This window comes from Heloderma suspectum, chromosome 12 (genome assembly GCF_057233095.1).
Source record: "Heloderma suspectum isolate Gila_16-S chromosome 12, 16-S_ref, whole genome shotgun sequence".
Lineage (NCBI taxonomy): Eukaryota > Metazoa > Chordata > Lepidosauria > Squamata > Helodermatidae > Heloderma > Heloderma suspectum.
Genome location: NC_139469.1, coordinates 17,376,479 through 17,401,541, shown reverse-complemented (window position 1 = coordinate 17,401,541; position 25,063 = coordinate 17,376,479). Strand labels below are relative to the sequence as shown.

The 25,063-nt window shown below is 43.3% G+C and overlaps 1 protein-coding gene across 3 annotated transcripts in view; it reads left to right on the top strand.

Annotated features, from left to right (window-relative positions):
• The window catches only part of TMC5 (transmembrane channel like 5), a 65,040-nt gene that overhangs the window by 13,403 nt on the left and 26,574 nt on the right, over positions 1–25,063 (top strand). Inside the window, exons 1-7 of one of the 3 annotated variants that reach the window (XM_084818595.1) lie at positions 1,673–1,769; positions 11,935–12,031; positions 13,787–13,983; positions 15,305–15,412; positions 18,357–18,464; positions 19,811–19,910; positions 20,974–21,055. In XM_084818595.1, the coding sequence (XP_084674721.1) occupies positions 11,958–12,031; positions 13,787–13,983; positions 15,305–15,412; positions 18,357–18,464; positions 19,811–19,910; positions 20,974–21,055 (669 nt within the window). In that variant the 5' untranslated portion in view covers positions 1,673–1,769; positions 11,935–11,957. Of the gene's footprint in view, positions 1–1,672; positions 1,770–11,934; positions 12,032–13,783; positions 13,984–15,304; positions 15,413–18,356; positions 18,465–19,810; positions 19,911–20,973; positions 21,056–25,063 lie in introns of those variants that run through there. The other 2 variants (XM_084818593.1, XM_084818594.1) reach the window with 2 other exon arrangements.

Sequence of the window (25,063 nt, the reverse complement as noted above, 5' to 3'; positions counted from 1 at the left end):
CACCCAATTTGGCTTCAATTGACGGTTTGTTTTTTTCCTTAATGCATTATTGTAAATTAATCTCCAGCTTTGCTAATATATTTTATTTATTTATTGCATTTATATCCTGCCTTTTTTCCTCTTGCAAGGAACCCAAGGCGGCTTACATTCTCCTCCTCCTCCTCTCCATTTTATCCTCACAACAACAACCCTGTGAGGTAGGTTGGGCTGAGAGTCTGTGACTGGCTCAAAGACACCCAGTGAGCTTCCATGGCCGAGTGGGGACTAGAATCCGGATCTCCCAGCTCCCAGTCCAACACTCTAGCCACTACACCATGCTGGCTCTCATATAAACACAGTTATGCATCTCTTCACATTTGTTCTCTGCCTATGTATTTTGCCTAAGGTTGGAGACAAATCGGAGTAACTACTTTTTGTGCTGGTTTGTCCCAAGCATCCTAGGTGTAACCTGAAACATGCACACCACCTAGTAGACCCTAGTGGCCATGCTGCTGGGAATGATGGGAGTTGTCCTCCAGATGTGTTGGGCTATGCCAGGTTGGGGAAGATGGAATTGGTGGGGATGGTGGGAATTGTAATTCAACACATCTGGAGGGCACCAAGTTGGGGAAAGTTGGTCTAATCCATTTTATTCTGTGTCTCTTCCTCTATTCAATTTTAAGACTCTGGCCATGGAGTCCATGACTTATTTATGTACAGTATTTTTTACCAGCTCTTCAGCAAAAAAAAGGCTCTCAAAGTGGCTTACGAAGATTAATAATGAGACAATCCCTGCCCTCAAGCCTACAGTCTAAAAGACATGACACAAAAGGAAAAGGGATTGGAAGAGAGGAGGGAAAAAAGCAAAACTCAGGCACCAATTCTTAGTTTCAAATTTCTTATGCGTGTGTTTTTCTGGCAGGAAAAGGCAAAACAAAGTCCCTGCCGCTGTTCCTTCTCTGGCCCATGTATGGGACCAGGTTGCCCCCCGCCCCGCCCCGCCCCATGATATTCCTGATGAGGCCAGAGTCTGCAGTCCAGGGAACGGTCTGTTGGAAGGGCGTGTTCCTTCTGGCAGGGAGAGGAGTCAGACTTTTCCCCCCCACCACCTCCTCTGCTTTTTGTAACATCTTGCTTGCTGAAGAGATCTGGAGATCTTGCCCACCACTGCGTGCATAGTTGCTTGGTCCTACTTCAGGTATTGCTCGAGACGGTGGACCCTGGAAATGTTTCTTACGGACTAGCACCACGGCTTACTTTGTTTTCCGTGCCCCGTAAGTGCGTGCGTTCACGATGAATAGCAGCGGCCCAAGCTGCAACGAACGAATAAGCGGCTACAATTATGTGCAAACAGGCCAATACCCCAGAGAGAGTGAAATCATATATCACTGTTCAAGGAAACGGGGGAACGAGGAAGTAAGAATAGAGGGAAGGGAGGAGAAGAGAACCTTTGTCGTGATTAGCAGAGACGATCCCGTTCTTGAATTCGATTCTCGGGTATCTGCCTCGGCTCTGTTTCAGGAACGGACCAGGCGTTGCTTGGCGGTGGCGCGTCCCTGTGGGACCAGGAGTAGGTTTCCGGGTGTGGCGGCGGCGGCGGCTTAAGTGTCGGCACCTGCAGGTCTGTTCGGTGTGGGACGTGGCTGCTTCCTCCTCCTCCTCCTCGCGATCCTGTGCCAGCCCCTAGCGGGATGACTTGAGCTGAGCCGCCGCTCCAAGCGGTGCCGGATCCGCCAGCTTGCACATCCTGGCGTGGAGAGCGGGCACTTACGCCCGGAGCGTTGTGCGCGGTAAGAAGCTCTAGTTTTGTTCATCATCACCATCACCACCCTCGTCCGTCTGTTTCGGGGTTGCTACTTTAAAACGGATCGAACTTCTTTCCTCCCTCCCGTTAGCTCTTTGCTTTGCCCATATATTACTTTGGGGTTTTATTCCGTTTTAAACTTACGGTTTTTATATTATGTTTTACGATGTCGTTGTATTTTATGGTTTTAAGGCTTGTTTTGTGAACCACTCGGAAAGCTGTGGCTAATGGGCGGTATACAAATGTAGAGGGAGAGAGCGAGGGGGTGACCAAATAACCTCCTGTGCAGACAGAGAGAGAGTCAGCTGTTCTCCCTATGGTATCCTCTCCCCTGTACACCCTCCGTCTCACCCACTCCCACTTCCAGGGTCTCCATGTAAAATCCTAAAACATCCTAAAACTAGGGTGGTACAAGTGATGAAGAGGAAGGGCTGTTGAGAGCTGTTCCCTGCCAAGAACGTATTTTATTTGCATTTATTTGCTTAAATTACACTTGTATCCTGTCCTTCCTCCATATAGCTTTGACTGGCAATTATGGTTCTTCTCCCCCCTCCCCTCCATTTTATTCTCCCATCCTGTGAGATAGCCTAAGAAAGTGTCCCGGGCCTTGTGTCCCGGGTCCTAGTCCAGCATCTGAACCGAGCCTTCCCCATCCGCTCGGCACCCTCCAGATGTGTTGGACTACAACTTCCACCATCCTCAACCATGGGAGTCATAGTCCAACACATCTGCAGTGTGCCAGGTTGGTGAAGGCTGCTCTAACTGCTCTACAAACTCTCTCAAAACAAGATCAACAGCCCCATTTGGGGAAATACTGGCATCTTGGGATTGTAGTAACAAAACTGTGAGGGTTCCTTTGTATTCCTGATTTTCTTTTTGTCCACTGAAGGCTTTTTATAGAGTTCATAATAATAAACAAGTCACCTTTGGAGTTTCACCAATAAGGAAGTGAAAGCAGTATACTGGGGCTGATCAGGGGAAAAGATCTAAGGAAAGCTGATTAATGATTTCTAATGTCAGTGGAGTTGTAGAGCCAGATAGGTATATCCAAAAGCAATTCCTGGCTGCCAAAGAACTCACAGTATGTTTTTCAGTGGATTTTCTGTGCATTTGGTGTAACCTGAAAAGGCTAGGAGGTGCCAGTTGATTCTCCCTCCGCATTTTCAAATGTTTTATTTATTTCATTTCTATACTGCCCAATAGCCGAAGAGCCGAAGCTCTCTGGGCGGTTCACAAAATGTTAAACTCATCTTGTTAAAATGTTAATTCAGAATTGCATATATAAATGCAGGGTTTGCTTTTACTGTGCAGGTTTTTTTGTTTTTTTTTAAAAGGGGTGTTTTGCTGTATTGGTGAACTATAAAATGTTTTATGTATCTGGTGGAGTCCAAGAGCAAATAAAGCATGCTTAATTCCCATATAAATGGATAAATTTGAATACACTCAGTAGTGCTGACCTACACACATCTACTCAGAAGTAAGCTCCATTGAGTTCAGTGGGTTTTACTCCCAGACAAGTGTGTGTACAGGATTGCAGCCTAATGTTCTCAACTGCATTTGTTGCAAGCCCAGCACTGGAGGTTGGAAAACACAGTCATCAGCCAGGGCCCACCACTAGTAGTCTGCCCGCCCCCCCCCCCCATCCCCTCTCTGTCTGTCTCCTGTTAGGCTAGTTATTTCTCAGAGTTTCTGGCTCAAATGGGCGGGCGGGCGGGCGGGCGGGTGGGCGGGCAGGCAGATAGGAATAAGAGCTGTTCACAAAAATTAAAACCACAGAGTACAGCATAAAACAATATAAAATATAAAAGTTTAAAACCACAGTATAACAGTAAAACCACAATAAAACCTAGCAGCAATGCAGAGATTTAAAAGACAGATTTAAAACATCAGAGCTAAAAGATTAGGAAGCTAAAATGCTAAAATTCTGGGAGAAATAAAAGGTCTTCACCTGGCACCAGAAGGAGTACAACATAGGTGCCAGGCAAACCTCTCTAGGGAGCTCATTCCACAGTCAGGGTGCCACAGCAGAAAAGGCCCTTTTCCTGGTAGTCACTCGCCTCACTTCCTTTGGTGGGGTCTCCTGGAGAAGGACCCCAGATGATGATCTTAGGGTCCAGGCAGACACATATGGAGGAGGCGATCCTTCAGATCACCTGGCCCCAAGCTGTTTAGGGCTTTGAATTAAAAAGGATCAGGTAGTAAGTGATGGGAAATCACTTACTGAGACCCTGGAGAGCTGCCCAATGAGGGGTGGGTGGAAGAGAGACACTGACAGAGGGTGGTGTGTTAGTGTGTGCGTGTGAATTGTCTTGCAAATGAACATGTGAGTCTGCTATGTGTACTTCAGAGATCATGGGGGTTTGTATGTTTATCTATGTTACTTGTATATGCACATTAAATAGGGAGAAGGGGTGTGTGTAATTCCAGTGTGTGTATAGAGGGGGTGGCGTGGAGACTGCTGGTCTCTTACGCACAATAACCTGAAGCCAACCCTGATGGGCAAAGTGTGTATGTTGATTGCAGAACAGACACAACACTCCATTGATCAAGTATGTCCTCCTGCCACCAACAGCTATGTGTGTTGCTGAGCAGGACATCCCAACTCCCCTATTTGTCTTCATATGGATGTATTTGCTATTACTGTGCTAGTGATTTGGATTAGTAAAGGGTTTGTTAGCTAAATGTAGTATCTTTCTGGTAATTGTTCATGAAAAATGTGTTTTCATGTGTTGAGGACACCCTTCCCCAGCATGGTACCCCTCAGATGTTTTGGACAGCAGTACCCATAATCACTGACCTTTGGCCATTCTGACTGATGGGAGTTGTAGTCTTCTCCCCAAAAAAACCACCTGGGGGGTGCCATGTTGGGGAAGGCTGCTTTAGGGAAACTTAATTGCAGTGTCTGTTAGTTTGCTAATGTGGATTTAATATGAAATGTGTTTCATATAGTTATGATTCTGTATGTATGTTTGTACCTATATATTGATGTGTTTGCTTTTCTTGAGCATAATTTGGAAAAGCGGCATGCAAATAAACATCGTTATTATCATCAACATTTCATTCAATCCTATGATTTTAGGTGTGAAGACAATCCTCCAGCCACTAGAAAGAATGGTCAAATATAGTGACTAAGACAGCCTTCCCCAACCTGGTGCCCTCCCAGATGTGTTGGACTGCAAGTCCCATCATTCCCAGCTAGCATGGCCATTGGTTTGCCTCACGATAACAAAAGCCAGGCAGGCAATTTGGAGGGGGGGGGGAGCCTTTTTCCATAAATCAAGGCATGGTTATACCATGTATACCTTTAAACTGTAATAACAGAAGCTACAGATGGGAAATATTCTTCTTAAACATGATGCCATGGTGACTGGCCTTTCTGATGACATTCCTGTGTTTGTTAGCTTAAAAAAAACCTTATAATTTATTTGAGCTTTCTTTTCCTCCCACTCCAAATGAACTTGTCAGAGAGGTTTTGTAAACGATACATCTCATTAAATTATAATCTGAAACTGGTAGCAAACCCATATCAGTTTTACCTTTCCAATTCAGGGTAAATTGAGAAGCTGTTGTGAAGCCAAAGGCTCCCATTTGTGATGTTGAAGGCTCAAGCTGTTTTATTATACTGACACAATAGCTTGCTTCTCACTAAATTTTATATTTATTTATTTATTTTATAAAATCATTTTCTACCTGGCCTTTTAGTTATCACAGCAGCTTACATCAGAGGTGGGCAGAAAGTAGATCTTCTGGTAGATCTCTGGATAATTTTCAGTAGATTGGCAAGGGATTGACTCATAGACTCATAGGGTTGGAAGGGGCCTACAAGGCCATCGAGTCCAACCCCCTGCTCAGTGCAGGAAGCCTGATTCCCAGGTGGTGTCCCATCCAAGTACTAACCAGGGCTGACCCTGCTTAACTTCCGAGATCAGACAAGATCAACCCAAGCAGGTGTGGTGTGCCAATTATCTAACAGAGCAGCAACTAAAAAGCTCCCACCCACCGAAGACAATGCTGAAGGACAATGCTTGGGGGGAAGCCCAGAGTGGGTTTGTGTGTGAATGGACTTGTGGTCTCTGGTACTGATCACAAATTCCTGAGGTGACCATATGCTGCACCACTATTTTGCACCTGTCTCCAGTTGGTGGATGTCAGATGTTCTAGTAAAAAATAAACCAGATCTTTCAAGCCTGAAGTCTGCCCACCTCTGGCTTACGTAATCAACTGAAAACGTGATATGATCAAAACAATAACATGAAATGAAATCTAAAAAACCAAGCCAGCTAAACTACTTTTCTACAGCAGGGGCAAGAAACAGCAACCATAAGGGCGCAATCCTGGGAGTTGTAGGACTTTTTTTTTCTGTCTAAACATGAACAGGATTGCACCCTAAGAGAGTCCAAAAGCTTGGCAAAATGAGAGATGTTTTGACCAGATGCCATTGAAGCTGGCTCTTTACTGTTTTAATTTTTTTAATGTTTTAATAGTTTAGTTCTATTTATTGTTTTGCTTATTATTTGGTTTTGTTTTGTTTTTCTGAGTGTAAACCGTCCTGAGGGCATCTGTCTGTTGGGCAGTATATAAATGTAATAAATAATAAGCCAACAAAGGAGAGGGCCAACTGAAAAGGCTGTATCACACAGCCTAGCCAACTGAACTTCTGATGGTTGTGAAGTATGGAAGAAAGCTGCACTCTGATGAAGAACGCAGTAGGCAGGTAGGCTTCTGTGGGAGAAGGTGCTCCTTCAAATATCCTGCCCCAAACTGCTTCATATAAGGCACATGTATTTTGTACTTGATAATGTTTTAAGGAAAATGGGGAGAAAGAAAACAGCTAACCTGGGGAGCATCCCATGGCATGTACTAAAGTTACCTTCTGGTAGGGGAAAACAGGAAGTGGAGTGCTCTTATCATTGTCTACATTCTCTTCCACAATTTGTTTTGGAGGGTAGATTCTTTTTCAGGAGTCTGGGAAGAGAAAATAGTTTGTTAATTCCCTTGGTACCAGAGTCTAAGTAAAATTTGTTAACTTGTTAGCCACGGTGTATTCAATTACTCGCTGCGTCTTTTGCTGCCAGCTATTTCCTGATGGGATGATACTGTGGATAAGCCATTTATGAGATCCTCAGATAAATTTCTGTCAACGCAGAAATGTCTGACCTTTGTTTCAAGGTATTTATGCTGATGTGACTGTATCTCTGTGAGATTTGGACTACTGAAGGCTTTTACCCCTTTCTAAGTTTCACTGAACAAATACCAAATGTACGGTAACTCTTCAGCTCTTAGGATTTCCGCATGTTTTCTAAGGGCCTGTCACAGAGGATTTCTTAGAGGTGTGTTTTTTTCTTTTTTTGGCAAGTTAAAACACGCCATTTCATAAGTATAACAAGCAAAAAGCCAAAATGGATTAATTCTCCTAGTCTGAAGTTAAGATGTGATTGGGAAAGGAAGAAGCATGCCGTTTGCTGATTAAGGCCTATAATATTAGTTTGCCAGCACATGTGTTGACAAAACTAGCCTTCAGTTTGAAGAACATAGAGTTTACATCTAAAGTATAGGAGTTTTCCTGCTTCCTCTCCCATAATGTTAGAACTTGGGTGGCCATGTGTCCTCTTTTAGAGAGGAGAGTCCTCTGGTTGAAGGGCTGCCAGGGACCATCCTCTATTTGATGGCATCCTCTGTTTGAAGGACTGTCCAGTCCAAGTCCAGTTTAAAGATAAAGAACCATGAGAAGAGAGAACAGAGGTGTTGTGATTAACCATCAACAGTACCTAGACACACTGAGCAGGCACGCAGGTAATCTGGTCACAATCTTTCACACTATGGTGAGATGTATTGTATTTCTATTAAAGTGATAGTAATCATTTCTAAATTTGCATCAATACGTAAAACATAGCATATGCACATTTATGGAAACGTGCATCCTCTTTTGGGGTGTGTGTGAAGCATTTCCTCTTTTTCTAGTGATGCATAAGTGCCCGCTCCCAACTAGAACTCAAGGTCATGCAATGAAATGGCAAAATCCATATTAGAGCAGTACCTCTAATAGGCCAACCAAAACATTCCAAAATAGCGTGCAAGCTTTTGAGTTCTGTTTTTTAATTTTATTTGTAGCCTACCTTTCTCTCAAAAAGGCACTCAAGGCGGCTTACAGAACCAATTAAAATTGATTAAAACAATACATTAAAATACAATAAAACATAACAGTTACAGAAAAAAATACTATTAAACATGACACCCAACACACCAAACCCACTAAAGTCTAAAGTCTAAAGGCCTTCTTAAATAAAGCAGTCTTTGCCTGCAGGTGGAAGGACATCTACAGAGTTCTTCATCAGACTAAATGGTAAAGCAAAGCAGTGGGGGGGGAGGGGGGAGGAAGAACAAAGCTGGTGGATATTGAAACCAGGGAATCTGCATGTAGTCAGTCTTAAAATGGAGTGTGAGAGGAGGTAGCAGACATTCAAATCAGGTGCTGTGATGGGTTCAGGTTGCACCAAGGCCTGGTGGGAACATACAGTGGTTGAGCGCCCATTTTTGAAAATATAAAAAGCAGCTATATTACCCAGATCTGTCTCCATCTTTAGGTGAAACAGGTTACTTGGTAGTTGGAAAACAGAAGTAGACAAACACTGGACTGTTTTTATATTAATCTTATATTTAACATGTAGATTAATCTTAGGTGGAGTATTAGGTTAAAAAAAAAGTCTGAAAAAGCTGAATTTTATAGTAGTTGGAAGGAATGTACCCTTGGAGAGAAAAGACCCATTTTCAGGTGGTATAAAATCCTCTTCCTCCTGTTTAGGATCCTGCTGTTGAATGGCTAAATGTGGTGTTCTCCAGGTCACACCAAATGCAAAAGTAGCTGTGTTGCCCATAAGAAAAGAACCAATTCAGGATAGAAGAAGCTAAGTGCTTTTTCACACAACCTGTTATAAATTTTATGAATTTCACTGCCACAAGAAGAGGATGATGGTTGCTGACACAGGGCCAAAGTAGACCCGATACCATTCATGCAATGAGCAAGTGTGTAAATGGCTTAAAAAACATAAATTGCAGGTGTGAGCATCCAAGCATGACAGTGGGGGGGATGCAAAAGAACATCACCTAAACACTGCTTGTGAACTTCTTGTGAGTTTCTTGTGAGTCTCTGGCTGACCACTCTCAAGGACAGGATGCTCGATTAGATGGACCTTTGGTCAGTTCCAGCAGGGCTCTTCGTACATACCTGTAAAGGAAGAGTTCATTTTATTCTCTCTTAATTCTTAGTAAACTATTTTGTTTAGTATTAACATAATGGATTTTTTTTAGCCTGCATGCATTAGTGTGAGATTGCAAGGCAAAACAGCTGAACTACAATTCAGCAAGAGGCTCAACTCTTAACTCTGATGGGTTGAATGAGGACACAGGTGGCTTCTTTTAAATCATCACACTACACATGTTAATCAGCTCACCAAGGCAAGGACTTCTCTTATCATCCAACAACTATTTTGCAAATGGCAATCGCCAGTGAAGTAATGATCATAGTTTATAATTCCGACATTTCATTTCCCTCTGACCTCAGTGTTTACAGTTCCCTCGTTCCCATCAACCATGCATGTATACATACTGCAATACCTGTGACTTAGGAGAACAGTTCATGCATCTGATAAAGTGGACTCCAATCCATGAAAGCTTATGCCATAATAAATGTCCTAGCCCTTAAGGTGTCATAAGATGTTTTGTTTTTGTTTTGGGGTTTGGGGGTGCAACAGATTAACACAACTACCCTTCTGGATTTTATTTGCTAGTTTTCTTCTAGCTGGTAACAATATTGTTGTGAGACTGCAGATTTGGAAAGGAGAGAGTTAATGGAGCCACAAGGACTGCTTCAAACTTCCTTAATAGTCAGTGGCAAACTATGCCAACCACAACTTTTTGTTTGACAAATTACAAGTCACTAGGAAATAGGTCTTCTGGAAGGTGAGAGCCATTTTGGCAAAAGGCATACCTTTCTCTCTCCTCACCCCCTAGCTTGCGAAAGGGGAGGTAGTAAGATCTCTGTGTGAGAAGCTCTATAGAGACTGTAGGGTGTTTTTCAGTAGGACCAAAAAGGAGCCAGAAGACTGGCTTTGAGCTCTGAAATCCGCTTTTTGGGGGCTGCATTGCTGGAGATCTGATCTGGGGCAGTGACATTTTGCTGTTGGGAGGTGTTTTAAGCCATCTGTCTCGAAGTATGCTCAACCTGTATATTTGAAAAGGAACTGAAATATCACAGAACACTTCAAGTCTCCTGTAATCCCTTGTTCTAAAGACAACCAAACCCAGGAAGCACCATACCCTGCAATGTCTCAGCACATCACAATGTTTAGAATTAGATTTCATATTGTTTTAAAATGTGTCAAATATCACTTTTGATGGCTTTCATTAAGCTATGCCTTTACAAAGAAAAGCAGAGTCTTTTAGCATACTTTCGGAATTAATTTGCGTATTGTTTCTTCTCACTACATTTTGCATACAGATGAGTAATTTGGGAGTTCTTGTGTTTTCAGTTTGCTGTCATGGACCAGGACAGGTCGCAGTGGCTGGGTTTGCACAAGCAGCAGGGGAAACAATGCAGCATGGGTTGTTTCCCCTGCCCGTGCTGCTTGCGTGACCAGCATTTACCTAATTACCCACGCTGGGTTGGGTTGTTGGGTGGGTTGGAAGTTGCCCCCACTGCCAGGTTTGCATGACATGGCAACCCACAATGCGGGTAATTAGGTGAATGTCAGTCACGCGAGCAGTACACGGGGCGGGGAAAACAACCCATACTTTGTTGTTTCCCCCTGCGATCACGTGAACCTGGCCAGTGAGACAGGTCGTAGGTTACATCCCACCTGGATTACTGTTCTGTGTGGGGCTTCCTTTTGGAGACAGTTCAGAAATTTCATTTGGTACTGAATGCAGGAACAAGAACATTAGTGGGGGTTCAGCATTCGAAGCATATTGCACCAATTCTGTACCAGTTACATTGGCTACCTCTTTGTTTCTGGGACAATTTAAAGTGCTGGTCTTTGCCTTGAAAGCCCTACACTAGGGGTAGGCTACCTGGTGCCCTCTGCTTCCCATAAACTTCAGCCAGCATGGACAATGGTCATAGATTATGGGAGTTGTAGTCCAAAACATCTAGAGGGCACCCAGTTTGCCTACCCTTGCCCTAAACTGTTTGGGACCAGGTTATCTGAAGGACCACCTACGTTTGTATGAGCCTGTCTGGGATTTACAAACTCTCTGCCCTGTCGATAAAAGATCTTAGTCTGGCAGGTATCAGGGGCAGGTAGGGATGTACAGATTTTGTAAAATGTATTCCGTCTTCATTTTGTGGATTGTCAGGTGCCTTTTGTTCCGTCATCCGCTCATTCATGGAATCAGATTTTTTCCAGTTCCCCAAATTTGCACAAATCCATATTTGCGCAAATTCGCACGTGCAAAAATGCACAAATACCCCCAAATGCACAAATTGCCCCCCAAATGCACATTTTCATGCTTTAGCCTATGGGGGAAATGCGCATTTTTGGCTGGTGCTTTTTTATTTTCCATATTTTTCTATGACTAAATTTGTGTTAAATTCTGGAAAGTAAAAAAACATCCTGGTTCGCAAGTCCACGGAATTCGTGCAGCTTGAGAAAAAATGGTCTGCTATGGAATCTGTGGGTCAGATTCATAGAAATCCAAATGCATTTGATTCCGCTACAGATTTCTCCAACACCCCTGGAGACAGGGCCCCACACCTATAGAATTTTCTCCCTATCTTTGGAAATTTAAAAAAAAAACCTGGTTTCAGTCTACTGTTTACATATTGCTGGGATTAATTAATTGTTTCTCCTCAGGTTGTGGTTTTAATTAGATGGTTATCTTTTTATCGTTACTGATATTAATTAAATGTTGTGCACCACTTTGGGAGGGCCGTAGCTCAGTGGTGGAGCATAAAGTCCATGGTCTGACCCCGGCATCTCCAAGTAGAGCAGGAAAACCTCTTGCCTGAGATCCTCCTGAGTAAAAGTGTGTGGATTTACAGCCAGTATATTCTGTAACAGATTAGCCATCATGCATTTTATGTTAAAATTGGTTCAGGATGAAATGTGACCCAGCGAAGACCTGTAGTGAAGTCCATTTCCATATATCTTTCCTAGAGAGACCAGGATTTGGATCCATCATGTCTTTTTACTACAATGAAGCCTTTGATAACCCAGACTATCACTCTTCTGAAACCCTGGTGATTGACAGAACGTAAGTCTGAAATATAGCGTGCAAGAGTATAGGCAGTTGCTGTCTGTGCAATAACTGTGCATGTTCCTAGAATAAACCTAGTTCACTGTTCTTTCATTTCTTGCAAGCAAGGCTTGCAAAATAAATAAATAAATAAATAAATAAATAAATAAATAAAACCTTTGCAGTGTATCCTAATATCCTTGAAGGAGTCTCCTGTTTGGGGTCCCAGCCAGCAAAAGGTGGAAAAAACACCTTTTTCCAGTAGCCCATTCCATTCCATCCCCTCCTTTTCTATTTGTGTTCCCCCACCCTACCTGTGACTGATTATCAACCTTCTATGGCTAGTGTGCATACTCAGTCTTCATTGGGCTGGTTTTGGGGGGGTGAGGGTGTTGTACCCTTAGGCTTAAAAAATCTTTTTGTCACCACTTGCCTCACGCCAGAGGTTGGGGGGACCCAAAGAAGGGCCAGAGCTCATTGGTTAAAGAGCACGTTTTACATGCAGAAGGTCCCAGGTTCAGTCCCCAGCTAAGGCTGGGAAAGGCTCTTGTCCAAAATCCTGGAGAGCCAGGAGTGTAGAGGAACCTGAGCTAGGTCTGACCACTTGGTATAGAGTGGCTCCCACGGCCAGCTCTACCACTAGACAGAGTGAGGTGGTCACCTCAGGCAGCAGATGCTGGGAAGCGGCAGCAAGGTGTTGCAGGAGAGAGCCGAGTGCCAAGTGGCCCATCCTGGGTCCCATAAGTTAGCCTGCTGCCTTCAGGTACAGTGGAGGATGCTGTTCCATTGTCAGTGTTGAAGAAACAGTCCAGTCGGCTTTTGTACATGGAACAGGAGAGGGCATCATCTTGTTCTTTGCCTCGAGCAGCAAAATGTCTCGGGGTGGCCTGGTAGTGCCGTATATTTTTTAAGGGCCTCTGATCTTGGGGTCTGAGCAGGTTCTTATGGGGGCAAGTGCTGCCAGAGGCAGGGATGTACGAGAAGTCCATTACTGTTTGAAAATGTGACGAAAATGCCCAGCTTGCAACTCCAGAGGTGATCGTGAATCGCAAAAACCTCATGCCTTTTCAAGCTTGCATTCGCAAAATGCATCGTTTTGGGGAAAGCCGCACTTCAAAATGCGCATTTCCCCCAAAGCATGCATTTCCATGCTTTACTTAATGTGTCTGTGGAGATGGGGGGTGGGGGGAGCTCACATTTGGCTGTGTGCTTGGAAAAGTGTGCATTTTTCTTGTGAGTAAATATACACTTCTTCTGCTTGAAAAGAAAAACACACACACTGGTGTTCACAAGCGAGCGAGAACGAGACGAAAAGAGCATCAGGGCGAGAAAAGGAAACCCTTGACAAGGTCTAAAATCACTCATTTGCCCATCCCTAGCTGGAGGTTAGAGCATATCAAGTACATTTGGTTAGTTCAAAACCACATTGTGAAATTCAGCACCGTCATCCCCTGCATCTTGGGCCTCTTGGGCTGCGAGAAGTGCCATTGAATTCAATAGGGTTTACTTCTGAGGAGACATGCATAGGGTTATATTGTTTGGGTGTCCATCTCTATCCCCTTAGAGGTCCTTTGGACCTCTAGCAATTGCACAGAAGACACAATTCCACCTGCATTCCAAGACACCAAAATTTATATATGTTACGCATATACAAATTAAGTTTAAACCCCTTTTTCAATTTCTTTTAGCTCAGGCATTTCAAACGGATGTTTCTGTTTTGTTTCTTTCCTCGTAACTGTTTTCTTTTCCCCTGCTTTACTTGTGACACAGAAGGCCTTCTCAAAGCAGCACTTTTTCCCATCATAACCCATATGATTCCTACAAAGATTACAGTGTGGAAGAAAGGCGAGGGCAGAATCCATCAGTGCTAATACCTATGCAGTCAATGCGGATTCAGTCTGACACCGAATACAGTCCGAGTGATTTTGCATTCGAGATGCCCAGTTCAAACCCATATGGAAATGCACATAGTATGTAATTGCATTATATTTATATAAACTGTAATAAAGGAGATTTCATATATATGTAAATCCAGTGGTGTCATTCTGCAAACTCAGATCGTGCTAGTGGAGGTCTGCTGAATCTTTCTGTTGCACAAGCACTTGTGCAGTACATTTGTGCAACTGCAGTTGTGCAAACATAATTTTAGTTGGATTCTCCTCTTGTGCATAGTTTCGGACCTAGTTTCTGCTAGCTGAATGTCATTTGTGCAAGCGGAATGACACAGTTGGATAGTGCCCTGTATAACATATAACACAATCTGGAAAACCCTCCCTCGCGCAATTTGGGAGGCAGAAAATGTGGTACATTTCAAACGCCTCCTGAAAGTGCAGTTTTTCACAGGGGCCTTCTCTGGCTAACTGCAATCAATCATATGTTGCTTCATCTTACTGGTTTTTTGTATTGTGTGTTTTTTTTTTTTAAATAATAGAGGTATCTTAAGAATATTTGTTGCATTTCAGTTGAAATTGCTTCTAATAGTGTTTAAATATTGTATTTAAATGTGATAACATATAAGTGCAACATATTAATAAATAAATAACATACCACATACAACTATATACACACTCGTACACATTATTTGTGTGTGTGCATGGGTATGGGCATAAAATAAATACTATAATATGGGTTGGATCCAGATTTAGGCACATGCAAGTGGGCTGGTGGAAGTGGACTTCCCTGCTCTCTCCTCCCCATGGCAGCTCCTGAAAAATGCCTCACAGAGGGTTGGGGGGCTCCGCTGAATGGGGTGAGCTGGCAGCCCCCCCCTCGCCCAATCAGACAGAGGCACCTTCTGTGAGAGGAACCAAGGAAGACCAGAATCTGTGTGGCTGCACTTGGGCTATGAATGCAAGCTCTACCATCCCGTGGTAGCTCCTGCAGAATCCTAGGTCCTTTTTGAAAAAATGACAAATTTCTAGCCCTGCTGCTAGAAGAACTGTAATAAAATCTCTGCGTATATGCAATTTTAATTTTTTGGAGACAACAGACTGTGTGTGTGTGTGCACACATATGCAGGACTGAATCAGGACTTGGCTCTGTCCTGGTTCTCACTAAGGTGATAAACCTGTGTCTAAGCTGCACCACTTATACCACTTCATACCACAGGTGGGAGCTCATGCAGTGAAAGGCTATTCCATGCAAAATAGATAAATATAAAATCCCCTGTTCACAGAAAACTAGCATGTGAGGGGAAAAGGTTCTGGGCTAGCCTTTTCCTTCATTTTCTATATGTATTGGCTACAGGAAGAGACGTGAGTTAGTTCTGAACTCTTTTTTTACCTTCAATAGTCAATCCTTCATTTGAGTATGAACCGGAATTTGCACAGACGCTGCCAACTGCCAGGAATGTTTTGAATGATCATTACGCCTACAGACCTTCTGATGCAGCTGATGGAGGTAAGGTTGTTGGGGATAATGTTGGTATTGAAATGTAAGTTTTGGTCCTCAAAACTTTGGTCCCTGCCCCCCCCGTATTCGGTGCAGTGGGCAAAGTGCTACAATCCATTGTTATAGTTAGATGGGTGGGTGAGCAGGGAGGAATTCATCTCTCGCAGTTGTGCCCACCGGGGGACTTGCTTCAACATCAGGGCAGACTTGAGGGCCGGGGATGTGGAGTTGTCATAGTCCATAGGAATCTTACCTCTCTCTCTAGGCTCCTTGTCCATCTAACTACTAGTCTGGAGTGTTTCATCTTGTGTTGGCTCTGCTGCCCAGCTGTCTCCCTACCTGAGCTGACGGAGGTGGTCTCAGATGTGATGCTGAGGTCCCCCCAGACTGCTGTTTCTGGGGGGCATCAACAGTCACTCTGAGTGCGCCTTATCTGTCATGGAGGCCATCAACATTCATGGCCTCCATTACAGCCGTGGGACTGTCCCAACATGCCATCGGCTCAACACATGTGGCAGGGCACACTTTAGACTTGTTTTGTTTTTCAGCTGGCCATGGAGATGGTGATCTAAAGGTTGGGGATTTTGAATCGGTCCCTTTGTCATGGTCAGATACTGAGTCCTATCCCATTCTCCCTGTTTCTTGTGCTAAAATGAAATGTGCTTGTTAGATATTTCTGTGGCTCTAGAATTCTTCTGCCTCTGTTCAGAGATTCTCTTCTAGAACCACTGCAAAGGTGCATTTGGAAAAACCATCTCTCCCACAGATGTTGGAGGCATGAGTTGGCTAATGCCATGCTGTAACTAAGTTTAACCAATTGTATGTTTTGGACAGGAACAGGAACCAAGATTATTTTCAGGCTAAGATTGCTTTGATCAAAATAGCCATTTCCCTTCAAAAGTAATGGTTTTCTTCAATTCATGGGAAACATTGAGTGACCTATTTGAAGTTCTTCATAACGGAACAAAGGAGTCCCTTTTCAGATAATCTATCTTATTGAAACATCCCATGTCTGAACATGAATTTCCCAAACAATCAACTGAAGAATAAACATCTGGATATGGAAAACGGAAGGAGCACTTCAGAGACGAAACCTTCTGGCCTGTTTAAGTGGCTTCGTAGAAAACGCGTTCAGGGTGATAATCTTTTGGCCACTACCATCTTCTTGCGTCCGAATACTGAAACTGCTGGAGAAAAAGTTCACATAGAAATAGATGGTTCAAATTTCCTAGCTCTTCCGAGGTCAGAAAGGGCTTTGGAAAACCAAATGCTGAAAGAAGGATGCAGTGATGAAAAGCAATGTTCTTTCCAGACCCTCAGTGGCCAGTTACATGTATCTTCTGGCTCGGAATTGGAAGGTATAAATATCCATGGAAGAGAGAGCTATGGCTCTCCTGTTGTGAAGCATACGCACATATTGTAGGATAGAGAATGTAGGCATTCGTATTGTACAGCTTGGTGTCTTAACTGCCTAACTGAGTGTGATGCCATTCACGCCAATTGCATGGTTTTGTTTTTTTTAAGTAACTTGCAGATATAGGTGGCATGATTTGGATCTGGACTGAGCATAGGGGGATTGTGATCATTTCACCTTTGCTGTGGTCCCAGTTGGGGCCCCTATGCCTACTGTTTGCACTGGAGGGAAAACACCCATTTGAGCTAACAGAGGCTTTTCTTTCAATGAAAATAGCCACCATCCCCTCACCCCCTCAATCCTTTCCTCTTTGTTGACTGACATTACAAACCTGTCTATCCTGCCTCCTTCTGGTAAGCACCGTCATGATCCTGCACATGTACACTAATACCCTGGGTGACTACCTGCACAAAGGCTACAGTTAACAACCCCTTTTGAACATTCATTCATTTAAACTACTTGTATACCATTTGATATCATAAGGTCTTTAAGCAGTTCACATTTTAAAAATACATGAAATGCAATATAAAATAATAAATACATTAAAAACGTTTCAAGAACAGCAGTGTGATTACATGTCAGGGAAAGGCTGAGTAGACCAGTGCATCTTCAAGAGGCATCTAAAGCTCCCCACAGATTTCACCTCTTAGACCAGACATGGGAGAATTCCAGAGGGTGGCTGACGCCACTGAGAAGGCCCACTTATGTGCCACTACTTGACAACATACTGTTGATCATGGGATGACCCATAGCACCTCCTCGGAAATTCTCCATTTCAAGATCTTGAAACTTCTCCAAAAGCAGTTTGCAATGTGGCTGCTCAAAGAAAAAATAAATAATTTATCTCACTGTGCATATCTTTGCTTCTGCATGCTTCAAGTAGTTCTTTGGATCTCGGCTGTAGCATTTTGGGAGTAACCTATGGCATGGCCATGAGAAGTATAGGTTTATGAAACTTAAATTGAAAATTAAATGCGAGTTCTTGGTTTTAGGGAAACGTATTTATTTAATGATATTTATTAATCGCTTACATTAAAACATTTCTAAGTGATGTACGAATATACAGTATAAGATCATAATTAAATACTGTATATTATTGTATCTAAAAGACAAGATCACCTTCCTGGTACGGTTTGAAGTTCTCATTTCAGAATTGTGTTCGGACATAACGTTAGGCCTCTTGGATATGTTTCACTCACCTGGTTTGTTCATTATTGTTTCACTTAACAGAAAAATCTAGTTTCTTCCATCAAATGTTGGCGTGTATATTGCATTAGCATTGATAATCCCAGTTAGGCTTTCAGTGTTATAATGTGGAAGCCTGCATTGGGGACGTAACGTGTAATTCACTGAATTGGCTAGCTATGAATTAACAGACCCATTTAGCACATCTGTATGTTTATTCAGTTTTTAAGCTGCAACCCTATCCCCATTTAGCTGGGAGTAAGACCCATTGAGCTCAGTGGGACTTATGTCTGAGTATGTATCCATAGGATTGTGCTATAAGATTATTCAAAAATGCCTTTGTTAATTCTTCAGTTAACTTCATCCAGAGACATAACAGACAAAATGTTGATATGGTCTTCATGACACCTTCAAGTCAACTTCGATTAGACCCAGGATATAATGAGGAGAGGAAAAAAGAAGGTAAAGTATTTTATTATTGATTGTTGTTTTGGTCTGATATTTTGGTTATAATTATTATTTATATTATTATTGATTATTATTGTTTTCTGTCTTCCCTGACATATCTTTGTAAACTTCCCAGAGAGCTTCGGCTATTGGGTGGTATAAAAATATAATAAATGAAATGACATTTCTCACAGAAGGAATTTAGAATCTTGGCATCATTGTCATTGTTATGACTGAGTAATGGAATAAGGAGTTGGATTCAGATTTAGGCATACTTAAGAGTAGCACCATTAAAATCAGTTTGGATTTCATTAGTCATGGCATAAGCCCCATTGATTTTAATGGCTCTACTCTTAAATATGACTTTATCTAGATCCAGTCCAAGGTGTTTGTTCTCTCGCTTTCTTTCTCTCTCCCTCCCTCTTCCTTTTTTTTGGTGGTGCTCACCTGTGGTTATGAAGGGAAGCTCGTCAGGGACCCATGTTGTTGACCTTTCAGAGCCAGGCTAAAACCTTTCAGTTCTCCTTGGGTTTTTAAGACTTTTAAATATTGTATTATTTTAGTCTCTGTGGCTTTGAGAGTGCATTAACCTCCTGTACTAGCTGGTTGTTCTTGGATCCTGTGATTTGTATTGTATTTTTTTACTGTGTTTTTTGTTATTGGATTGTTCTTCTATTATGTGTTCATTCATTTTGTATGATGCTTAGCGAACTTGTTTATAAGGGGTTGGATCTAGACTTAGAGTAGACCCACTGAAATTATTGTTATTGTGTATTGCGCTCACTAGACACCTTGGGATGGATCTAGATTTAGTCAGATTTAGAAGAGACCCATTGAAATCAGTGGTACTTAAACTAGTTGTGCCTAACTTAAGTCCCATTTATTTCGATGGGTCTGGCTATGAGGTGTTCAGATGATCATATTGGTAAAAGAAGCCATTGTGGCTTTCCCCCCATGTGCCATGCGTGTGACCATCATTTGCATAATTACTCACATTGTAGCACAAGTTGCCATTTCATCCTGCAAGTTGTTGGTTGTAGGGTGATAAGAAGCATGCTGGGTTTGGATGTCATGGCAACCCACTCTGCATCGTGGGTAATTATGCAAATGGTGGTTGGACTCACAGTGGGAGTGGGGAGAGAAGCCACAATGGCTTCGTTTACCAACGTGATCATCCGAACCCAGTCTATGTCTGGATCCAATCTGTTGTCTCCTGTACAGCTTCCTGTTATTGCTATGTTCCTTTCCTTTCCACTCCAGTTGTATATTTTTCTGGTTGCATTCTTTACCTGGAAATGCTAGGTAATTATGTTGTATTTCAAGCTACTACTTGATTTTTTAAAAAAATTTATTTACTGCAGAAGAAAAATTAATCAGTGATCTTGCAAGCATGTCCACCCATGAAAGAATTAAAGCTATCCAGAAGATTCCAAAACCTATGAGAGAAAAACGAGAGATCAGGTAACAGGAAAACGTTTGTAGTCTGATGGTTGTTAAGTGACTTGGTTGGAAAGGAAGCCAGTAACGTATAAAATTTAAAAAACACGTTATCTTTAAATGTAAGTACACATATTTATTTATTTGTTGCATCGAGCTAGCCAGTACTTACTGATGTCTTTGTTTAATGGACCATTTAGAAAAAAAAAATGACTATATCTGTAACATTACAAAATACTACAAAATAGTATCGGTCATGCCTTGAGGAAATACCTTTCACATGCCCTGTTGAAGCATTTGCATTATACTTCTGAAACACACATAGGCTGCCTTTACACTAAAGAACCCCCCCCCCCCAGTCCTCCTGTTCTTGAACCTTTCTGCGTTTATTGCGGGCTCCCAGACAGCAACCACATGATTACTGAGAGGGGAAGCCTTTAATTTTCAAGGTGCCATAGAACTTGATGAAACAGAGCCATCAAGTGGCTGTTTCAATAGTGCAACAATCCGAGATATTTGGTACTTCATTTTCTCCGGATCTTTTTAACATAGAATAACGGGGAAACAGCTCTGGATGTGCCTTGGTGGTTGACGACATCATGAAAAGGACCCGCAAACTTCCATGACTGAGCAATCTCCATAGCAGGATAAAAGCTCCATGTGAAGGAGCCCTTAATTTTAAGTACCTTTAGAAATACTGTAGACTGCTCTTTTATCTCTTGGGCTCATCTTTTTCTTTTTTCTTTGTGTTTTTATGTATATGTATTTGTTGTAAAAACTGCCCCGGAATCAATTTTTTGATGAAGGATAGTATAAAAATGTGTTTAATAAATAAATAACAATTAAAAATTAACAGACACACGTTTGCCAGTTTAACATGCCATTCTGCTCTGAGTGAAGGAAGATGAGATGGGAAAAAGACTAGGACTTGACACAATTATCAGAGATTGGAAACTTCTAGGAATGTAATGGAAACCCTGAACGTGCAAAAAAAGCCAATTTGGATATGCAACATCCTTGTTTAGAACAAGCCAAAACTCTGAAAAGTTTTTATTTACCATAATTGTTATCATCTGCTACTCAACAGGAATAATGCCCTTATGGAGAAGGCCCACAGCCGTGATGCTCAAATTAACTGTTGCACTCAGTGCTTCTACAACACAGCTTTGGTAAGTATGGCATACCTTCACTGAGAAAGAAGCGTTCAATGGGAATGTTTTAAGAAATGGCAATATCTTATTTATTTATTAAATAATATTTGTATATTGTTTGACAGAACAAAACCTCTGAGCCATTTACATAACAAAGTACTGAAAATTACCAGTAAGACGCTCAATTTATAAACAACTGTAACAAAGATAAATGACAGGAACAATAACAACAATTTAAAAAAAGGAAAACAATCAAATGGAGCACCATCATGCTAATAAGTTACAAGCCAGGGACAGGTTGAGTAGACAGGTATATTTTCAGGAGGTGTTTAAAACTCACTACTTTTTCTGCCTCCTGAACTGCACAGGGAAGGGATTCCCGGAGGGTGGGTGCCACTACTGAGAAGGCTTTGCTTTCAAGATGGTGTCATTCCGTTAAAGGTCAGCTGGGTGTATATGAGGGTCTGCTAGGTATCCTGGTCCCAAGTAGTATAGGTATTTTTATGTTAATCAGAACATAAGAGGAGCCAAGGTGAATCAGACCAAGGGTCTGTGTAGTCCAGCATTCTGTTCACACAGGGGCCAACCAGCCGCCCATGGGAAACCCTGGAGCAGGACATGACTGCAACAGCACCCTCCCACCCATGTTCCCCAGCAACTGGTGAAGGAGGCATACTGCCTCTGGTACTGGAGGTAGCACATAACCATCAGGACTAGTAGCCATTGATAGACTTCCCCTCCATGAATTTGTCCAACCCCCTTTTAAAGCCAGCCAAATGACAGAATCTTTAACATGGCTCAGTGGCTAATGAGCAGCCAGCTCAGTTCTTTTAATTCAGCTGCACATCTTGGTGCTCTGCGGAGGACCCTAGCGGCTGCATTCTGCACTAGCTGCAATTTCTGAACCAGGCACAAGGGCAGCACCACACAGAGTGCAGTACAGTAGTCTAATATACTTGTACTGGCCACAGTTTGCTCTCACCAGGGCTGGCCCCAGACATTTTACTGCCTGGAGCAGCAAATGGCACCCCACCCCCACCCCCAGGTCAGGGTGAATACTACCCAAGGCCAGCCAAGTTATTTTGGCACCTGAGGCAGAAACTTCCAGAAGCAACAAGCGCCTCTTCTTCTCCCTCGCAGTAAAAATGCAATAATAATACATTAAGTAACTATTGGCTGCCTTTTCACAACACCCAAAGTCACCTGCTTGAGGCAGCTGCCTCACTCCACCCGCTGGCAGGGCTGCTCCTCCCTCTCATTGCGGAGCGAAGGAGTCTTCTTCCCTCTCGAGCCTTCTGGAGCCTGCTGTGTCGGACATCCTGCCGTGGACAACAAGCTGCAGCACAGTTTATGGACAGGGGGTGCAGCTGAGCTGCATACATACACTCCTTCTTTTTCCCTGTCTCTGGTGTCAAGCCGGTTTTCCAATTGGGCCGCAATCGTATGTACCTAAGAATAAGCCCTATTGAACTCAGCGGGACTTGCCTTTGAGAAAACGGTCATAGGACCAACCTGATTACTGGTCCTCTCATGGGGCCTGGCTTCCCAGTTTGCTATCAGAAAAAGGCATCAGATAAGAGCGTCTCATTGTTTCCGCAGCTCGTTGCATGATCAGTGGAGTCACTAGCAATAGCGCCAAAGGACAACCGGAGCATGCAACAAAACGTTAATGTGGAACAAAACAAAACAAAAATGTGGAATGCTCCTGTTCAGTGTTCCAGCCGCTCTGTTTCATCCCCGCCCCCCGCCCTGCCGCACTCTTGTTTTCTCTGCACCTTCTCCAACACCAGTGGAGGATGGTGGCTCCAATTTCAGTGGGGCTGTTCATCCATTCTGGGTTTCAGCCAGAACTCTAAAGGGGCTATCCAAGGTGCTGAACCCCATCCCCAGAACCATCTGGCTGGTTCTGACTAAAACCCAGAATGGATTCACAGCCCCCCACTGCCAAGTGGAGGCACTAGCCTCCACTGTCCAACAGTCAGCTAGCATTCTGTGCTCACAAAGGGTGCTCAGTCCTCATTAGGCTGTTTTGGGAGCCCTTCCCTCCCCACTTCTTTCTTTCTAAAGTGTTTTTCTACTTCTACAAACCTTAGAGCAACCCACAGTCCTGCTGATGCCTCCCTCCCATGCTTGTGTGTTGTTCTGGCTACATAAAATTCTGCACTCAGAGAACTGACTTTGCTCCTAATATGTATATGGTTATGTTAAAAATTTTTGGTGATAAAGAATATGAAGTAAATGAGTTTGGGCTTTATGCAGTCTGGACTTTATGCAGATTACATATGATCCTGTTTAACGGACCCCCTTAGAGAGCAATCCTATGCCCCCTAGACAGCGTCTGGGGGGCCATAGGTTAGTTCGGATTCCTGGATCTGAGGTCGGGGACACCGCTCCAACTTCAGACCCAAGAGTCCAAGCTCCCCTCCCCCTCGCATCCAGCGCGGAGAGACCATACCAGCTGCCTCCAAGCTCGGAAAAGCAAGCTCGGAAAGGACAGGAAGGGGGTGGTTCTGTGGGTGGGGGGGGACCCGGGAAGTGGGGATACGAGCTTTACCCAACCTCCTCCCCTCCGCAGAGCCCCAGCTAGATGGGCAAAAACACCCATCTAGCAAAAATGCAAAGCGATGATTGCCTCTGCGCTCTCCTGCTCTGCATAGGATGCCTGTCAGCCCCTGAGTTCAGAGGCTGATGGGCATTCAGATAGGATTGCGCCCTTAAGGAGTGAATGTAGTGCTCTCTCTGATTATAAATATTTGGGATGCTGACCCAGTCCACCACAACGTAAGCCTCTAGCACAACCTTTCCCAACCTGCTGCCCTCCAGAGGTTGTGATTACAATTCCTATCAGCCCCAGCCAGCACAGACTGTGGTTGGAAATGGTAGAAGTCGTAGTCCATAACATCTGGAGGCCACCAGGTTAGGAAGGCTGCTCTAGTGCTTTGTCCTTGTTTTAACGCAAGGGTGAGTATAAGAGAGACAATGGTGCATCTGTGGTTCACTTGCCAGTTGCCAATGGACCACTCCACACCGGCTGGTTGTTGGGACTCTTGGAAAGAATCCTGGGTTAAGTAAACCTCAGTAAGGTATTGAAGAGTACATATTCAATATCACTTACGGAGTTAGGCCTTAAGGGTCAAGCTACATGTTATGTGGCAGTTCTGTGATTGAAATTCTCCGTGCTTTTTTCTCTCTTAAAAAGTCACTGCTGGTGGTGGAGGGGGGCAATGGGAGGCAGTTTAGGTTGAAGCCACAGTGCAGGGGATCTAAGTCTGCTTCCAAGCCATGTCCCTTATCTAAATTGCACAAGTCCAAGGCTGCTAGTTGCTGTGGAGGGGAAAACCTGCGGGCACACAAAATCATGTGCATATGGTTTCCCCTCCACAGCTAATAGCAGCTTTGAGATTTGTTTAAATAGAAGAAGTGGCAAGCAGGAGGCAGAAGAAGATTATATTCCTTTCTCCCTTGTTCTACAGCCCTGATCCAAATTGGGGGCGGGGGGGGGGGGGCACAGCTGCTGTTTAAGAAAGAAAAGAAATGTAAGGTGTTACTATCTGTTGCTAATAGCAGTTTATGGTAGTGTTTATGTGTGTGTGATTAGGATTGGCGGCATGGGAGCAAAAGCTTGGACCCCCTGCATAATGACTCCAGTCCAAATCCTCTCCCTGACAGGCTGCTTTTTAAGAAGGGGGTGTGAGAAGCGGGGGTTCTGATCACAAGACTCCTAGTTGACCCTAACTGTTTCAAGATCCAGGATGTGTTCCTGCTTTGCAGAGTTAAGACATAGTACTGGATCACAGGTCTTCTAATTTAAAAATAAAATAAAGGTGAAACACCCAGGACTGAAATCCACCTATTGCTGCATTAAAGGCAACTGCTCTACAAAGACTATCCTGATCTTTTCATCAGTCATGTCGGACTGAACACAAAGCAGTATTTATTATATTGATGTATATTCGTGGGAACCCAGTGAGAATAAGCACACCAGAGATAAGCAAAGCGTTTTACAGTCATACTGAACAATATAGT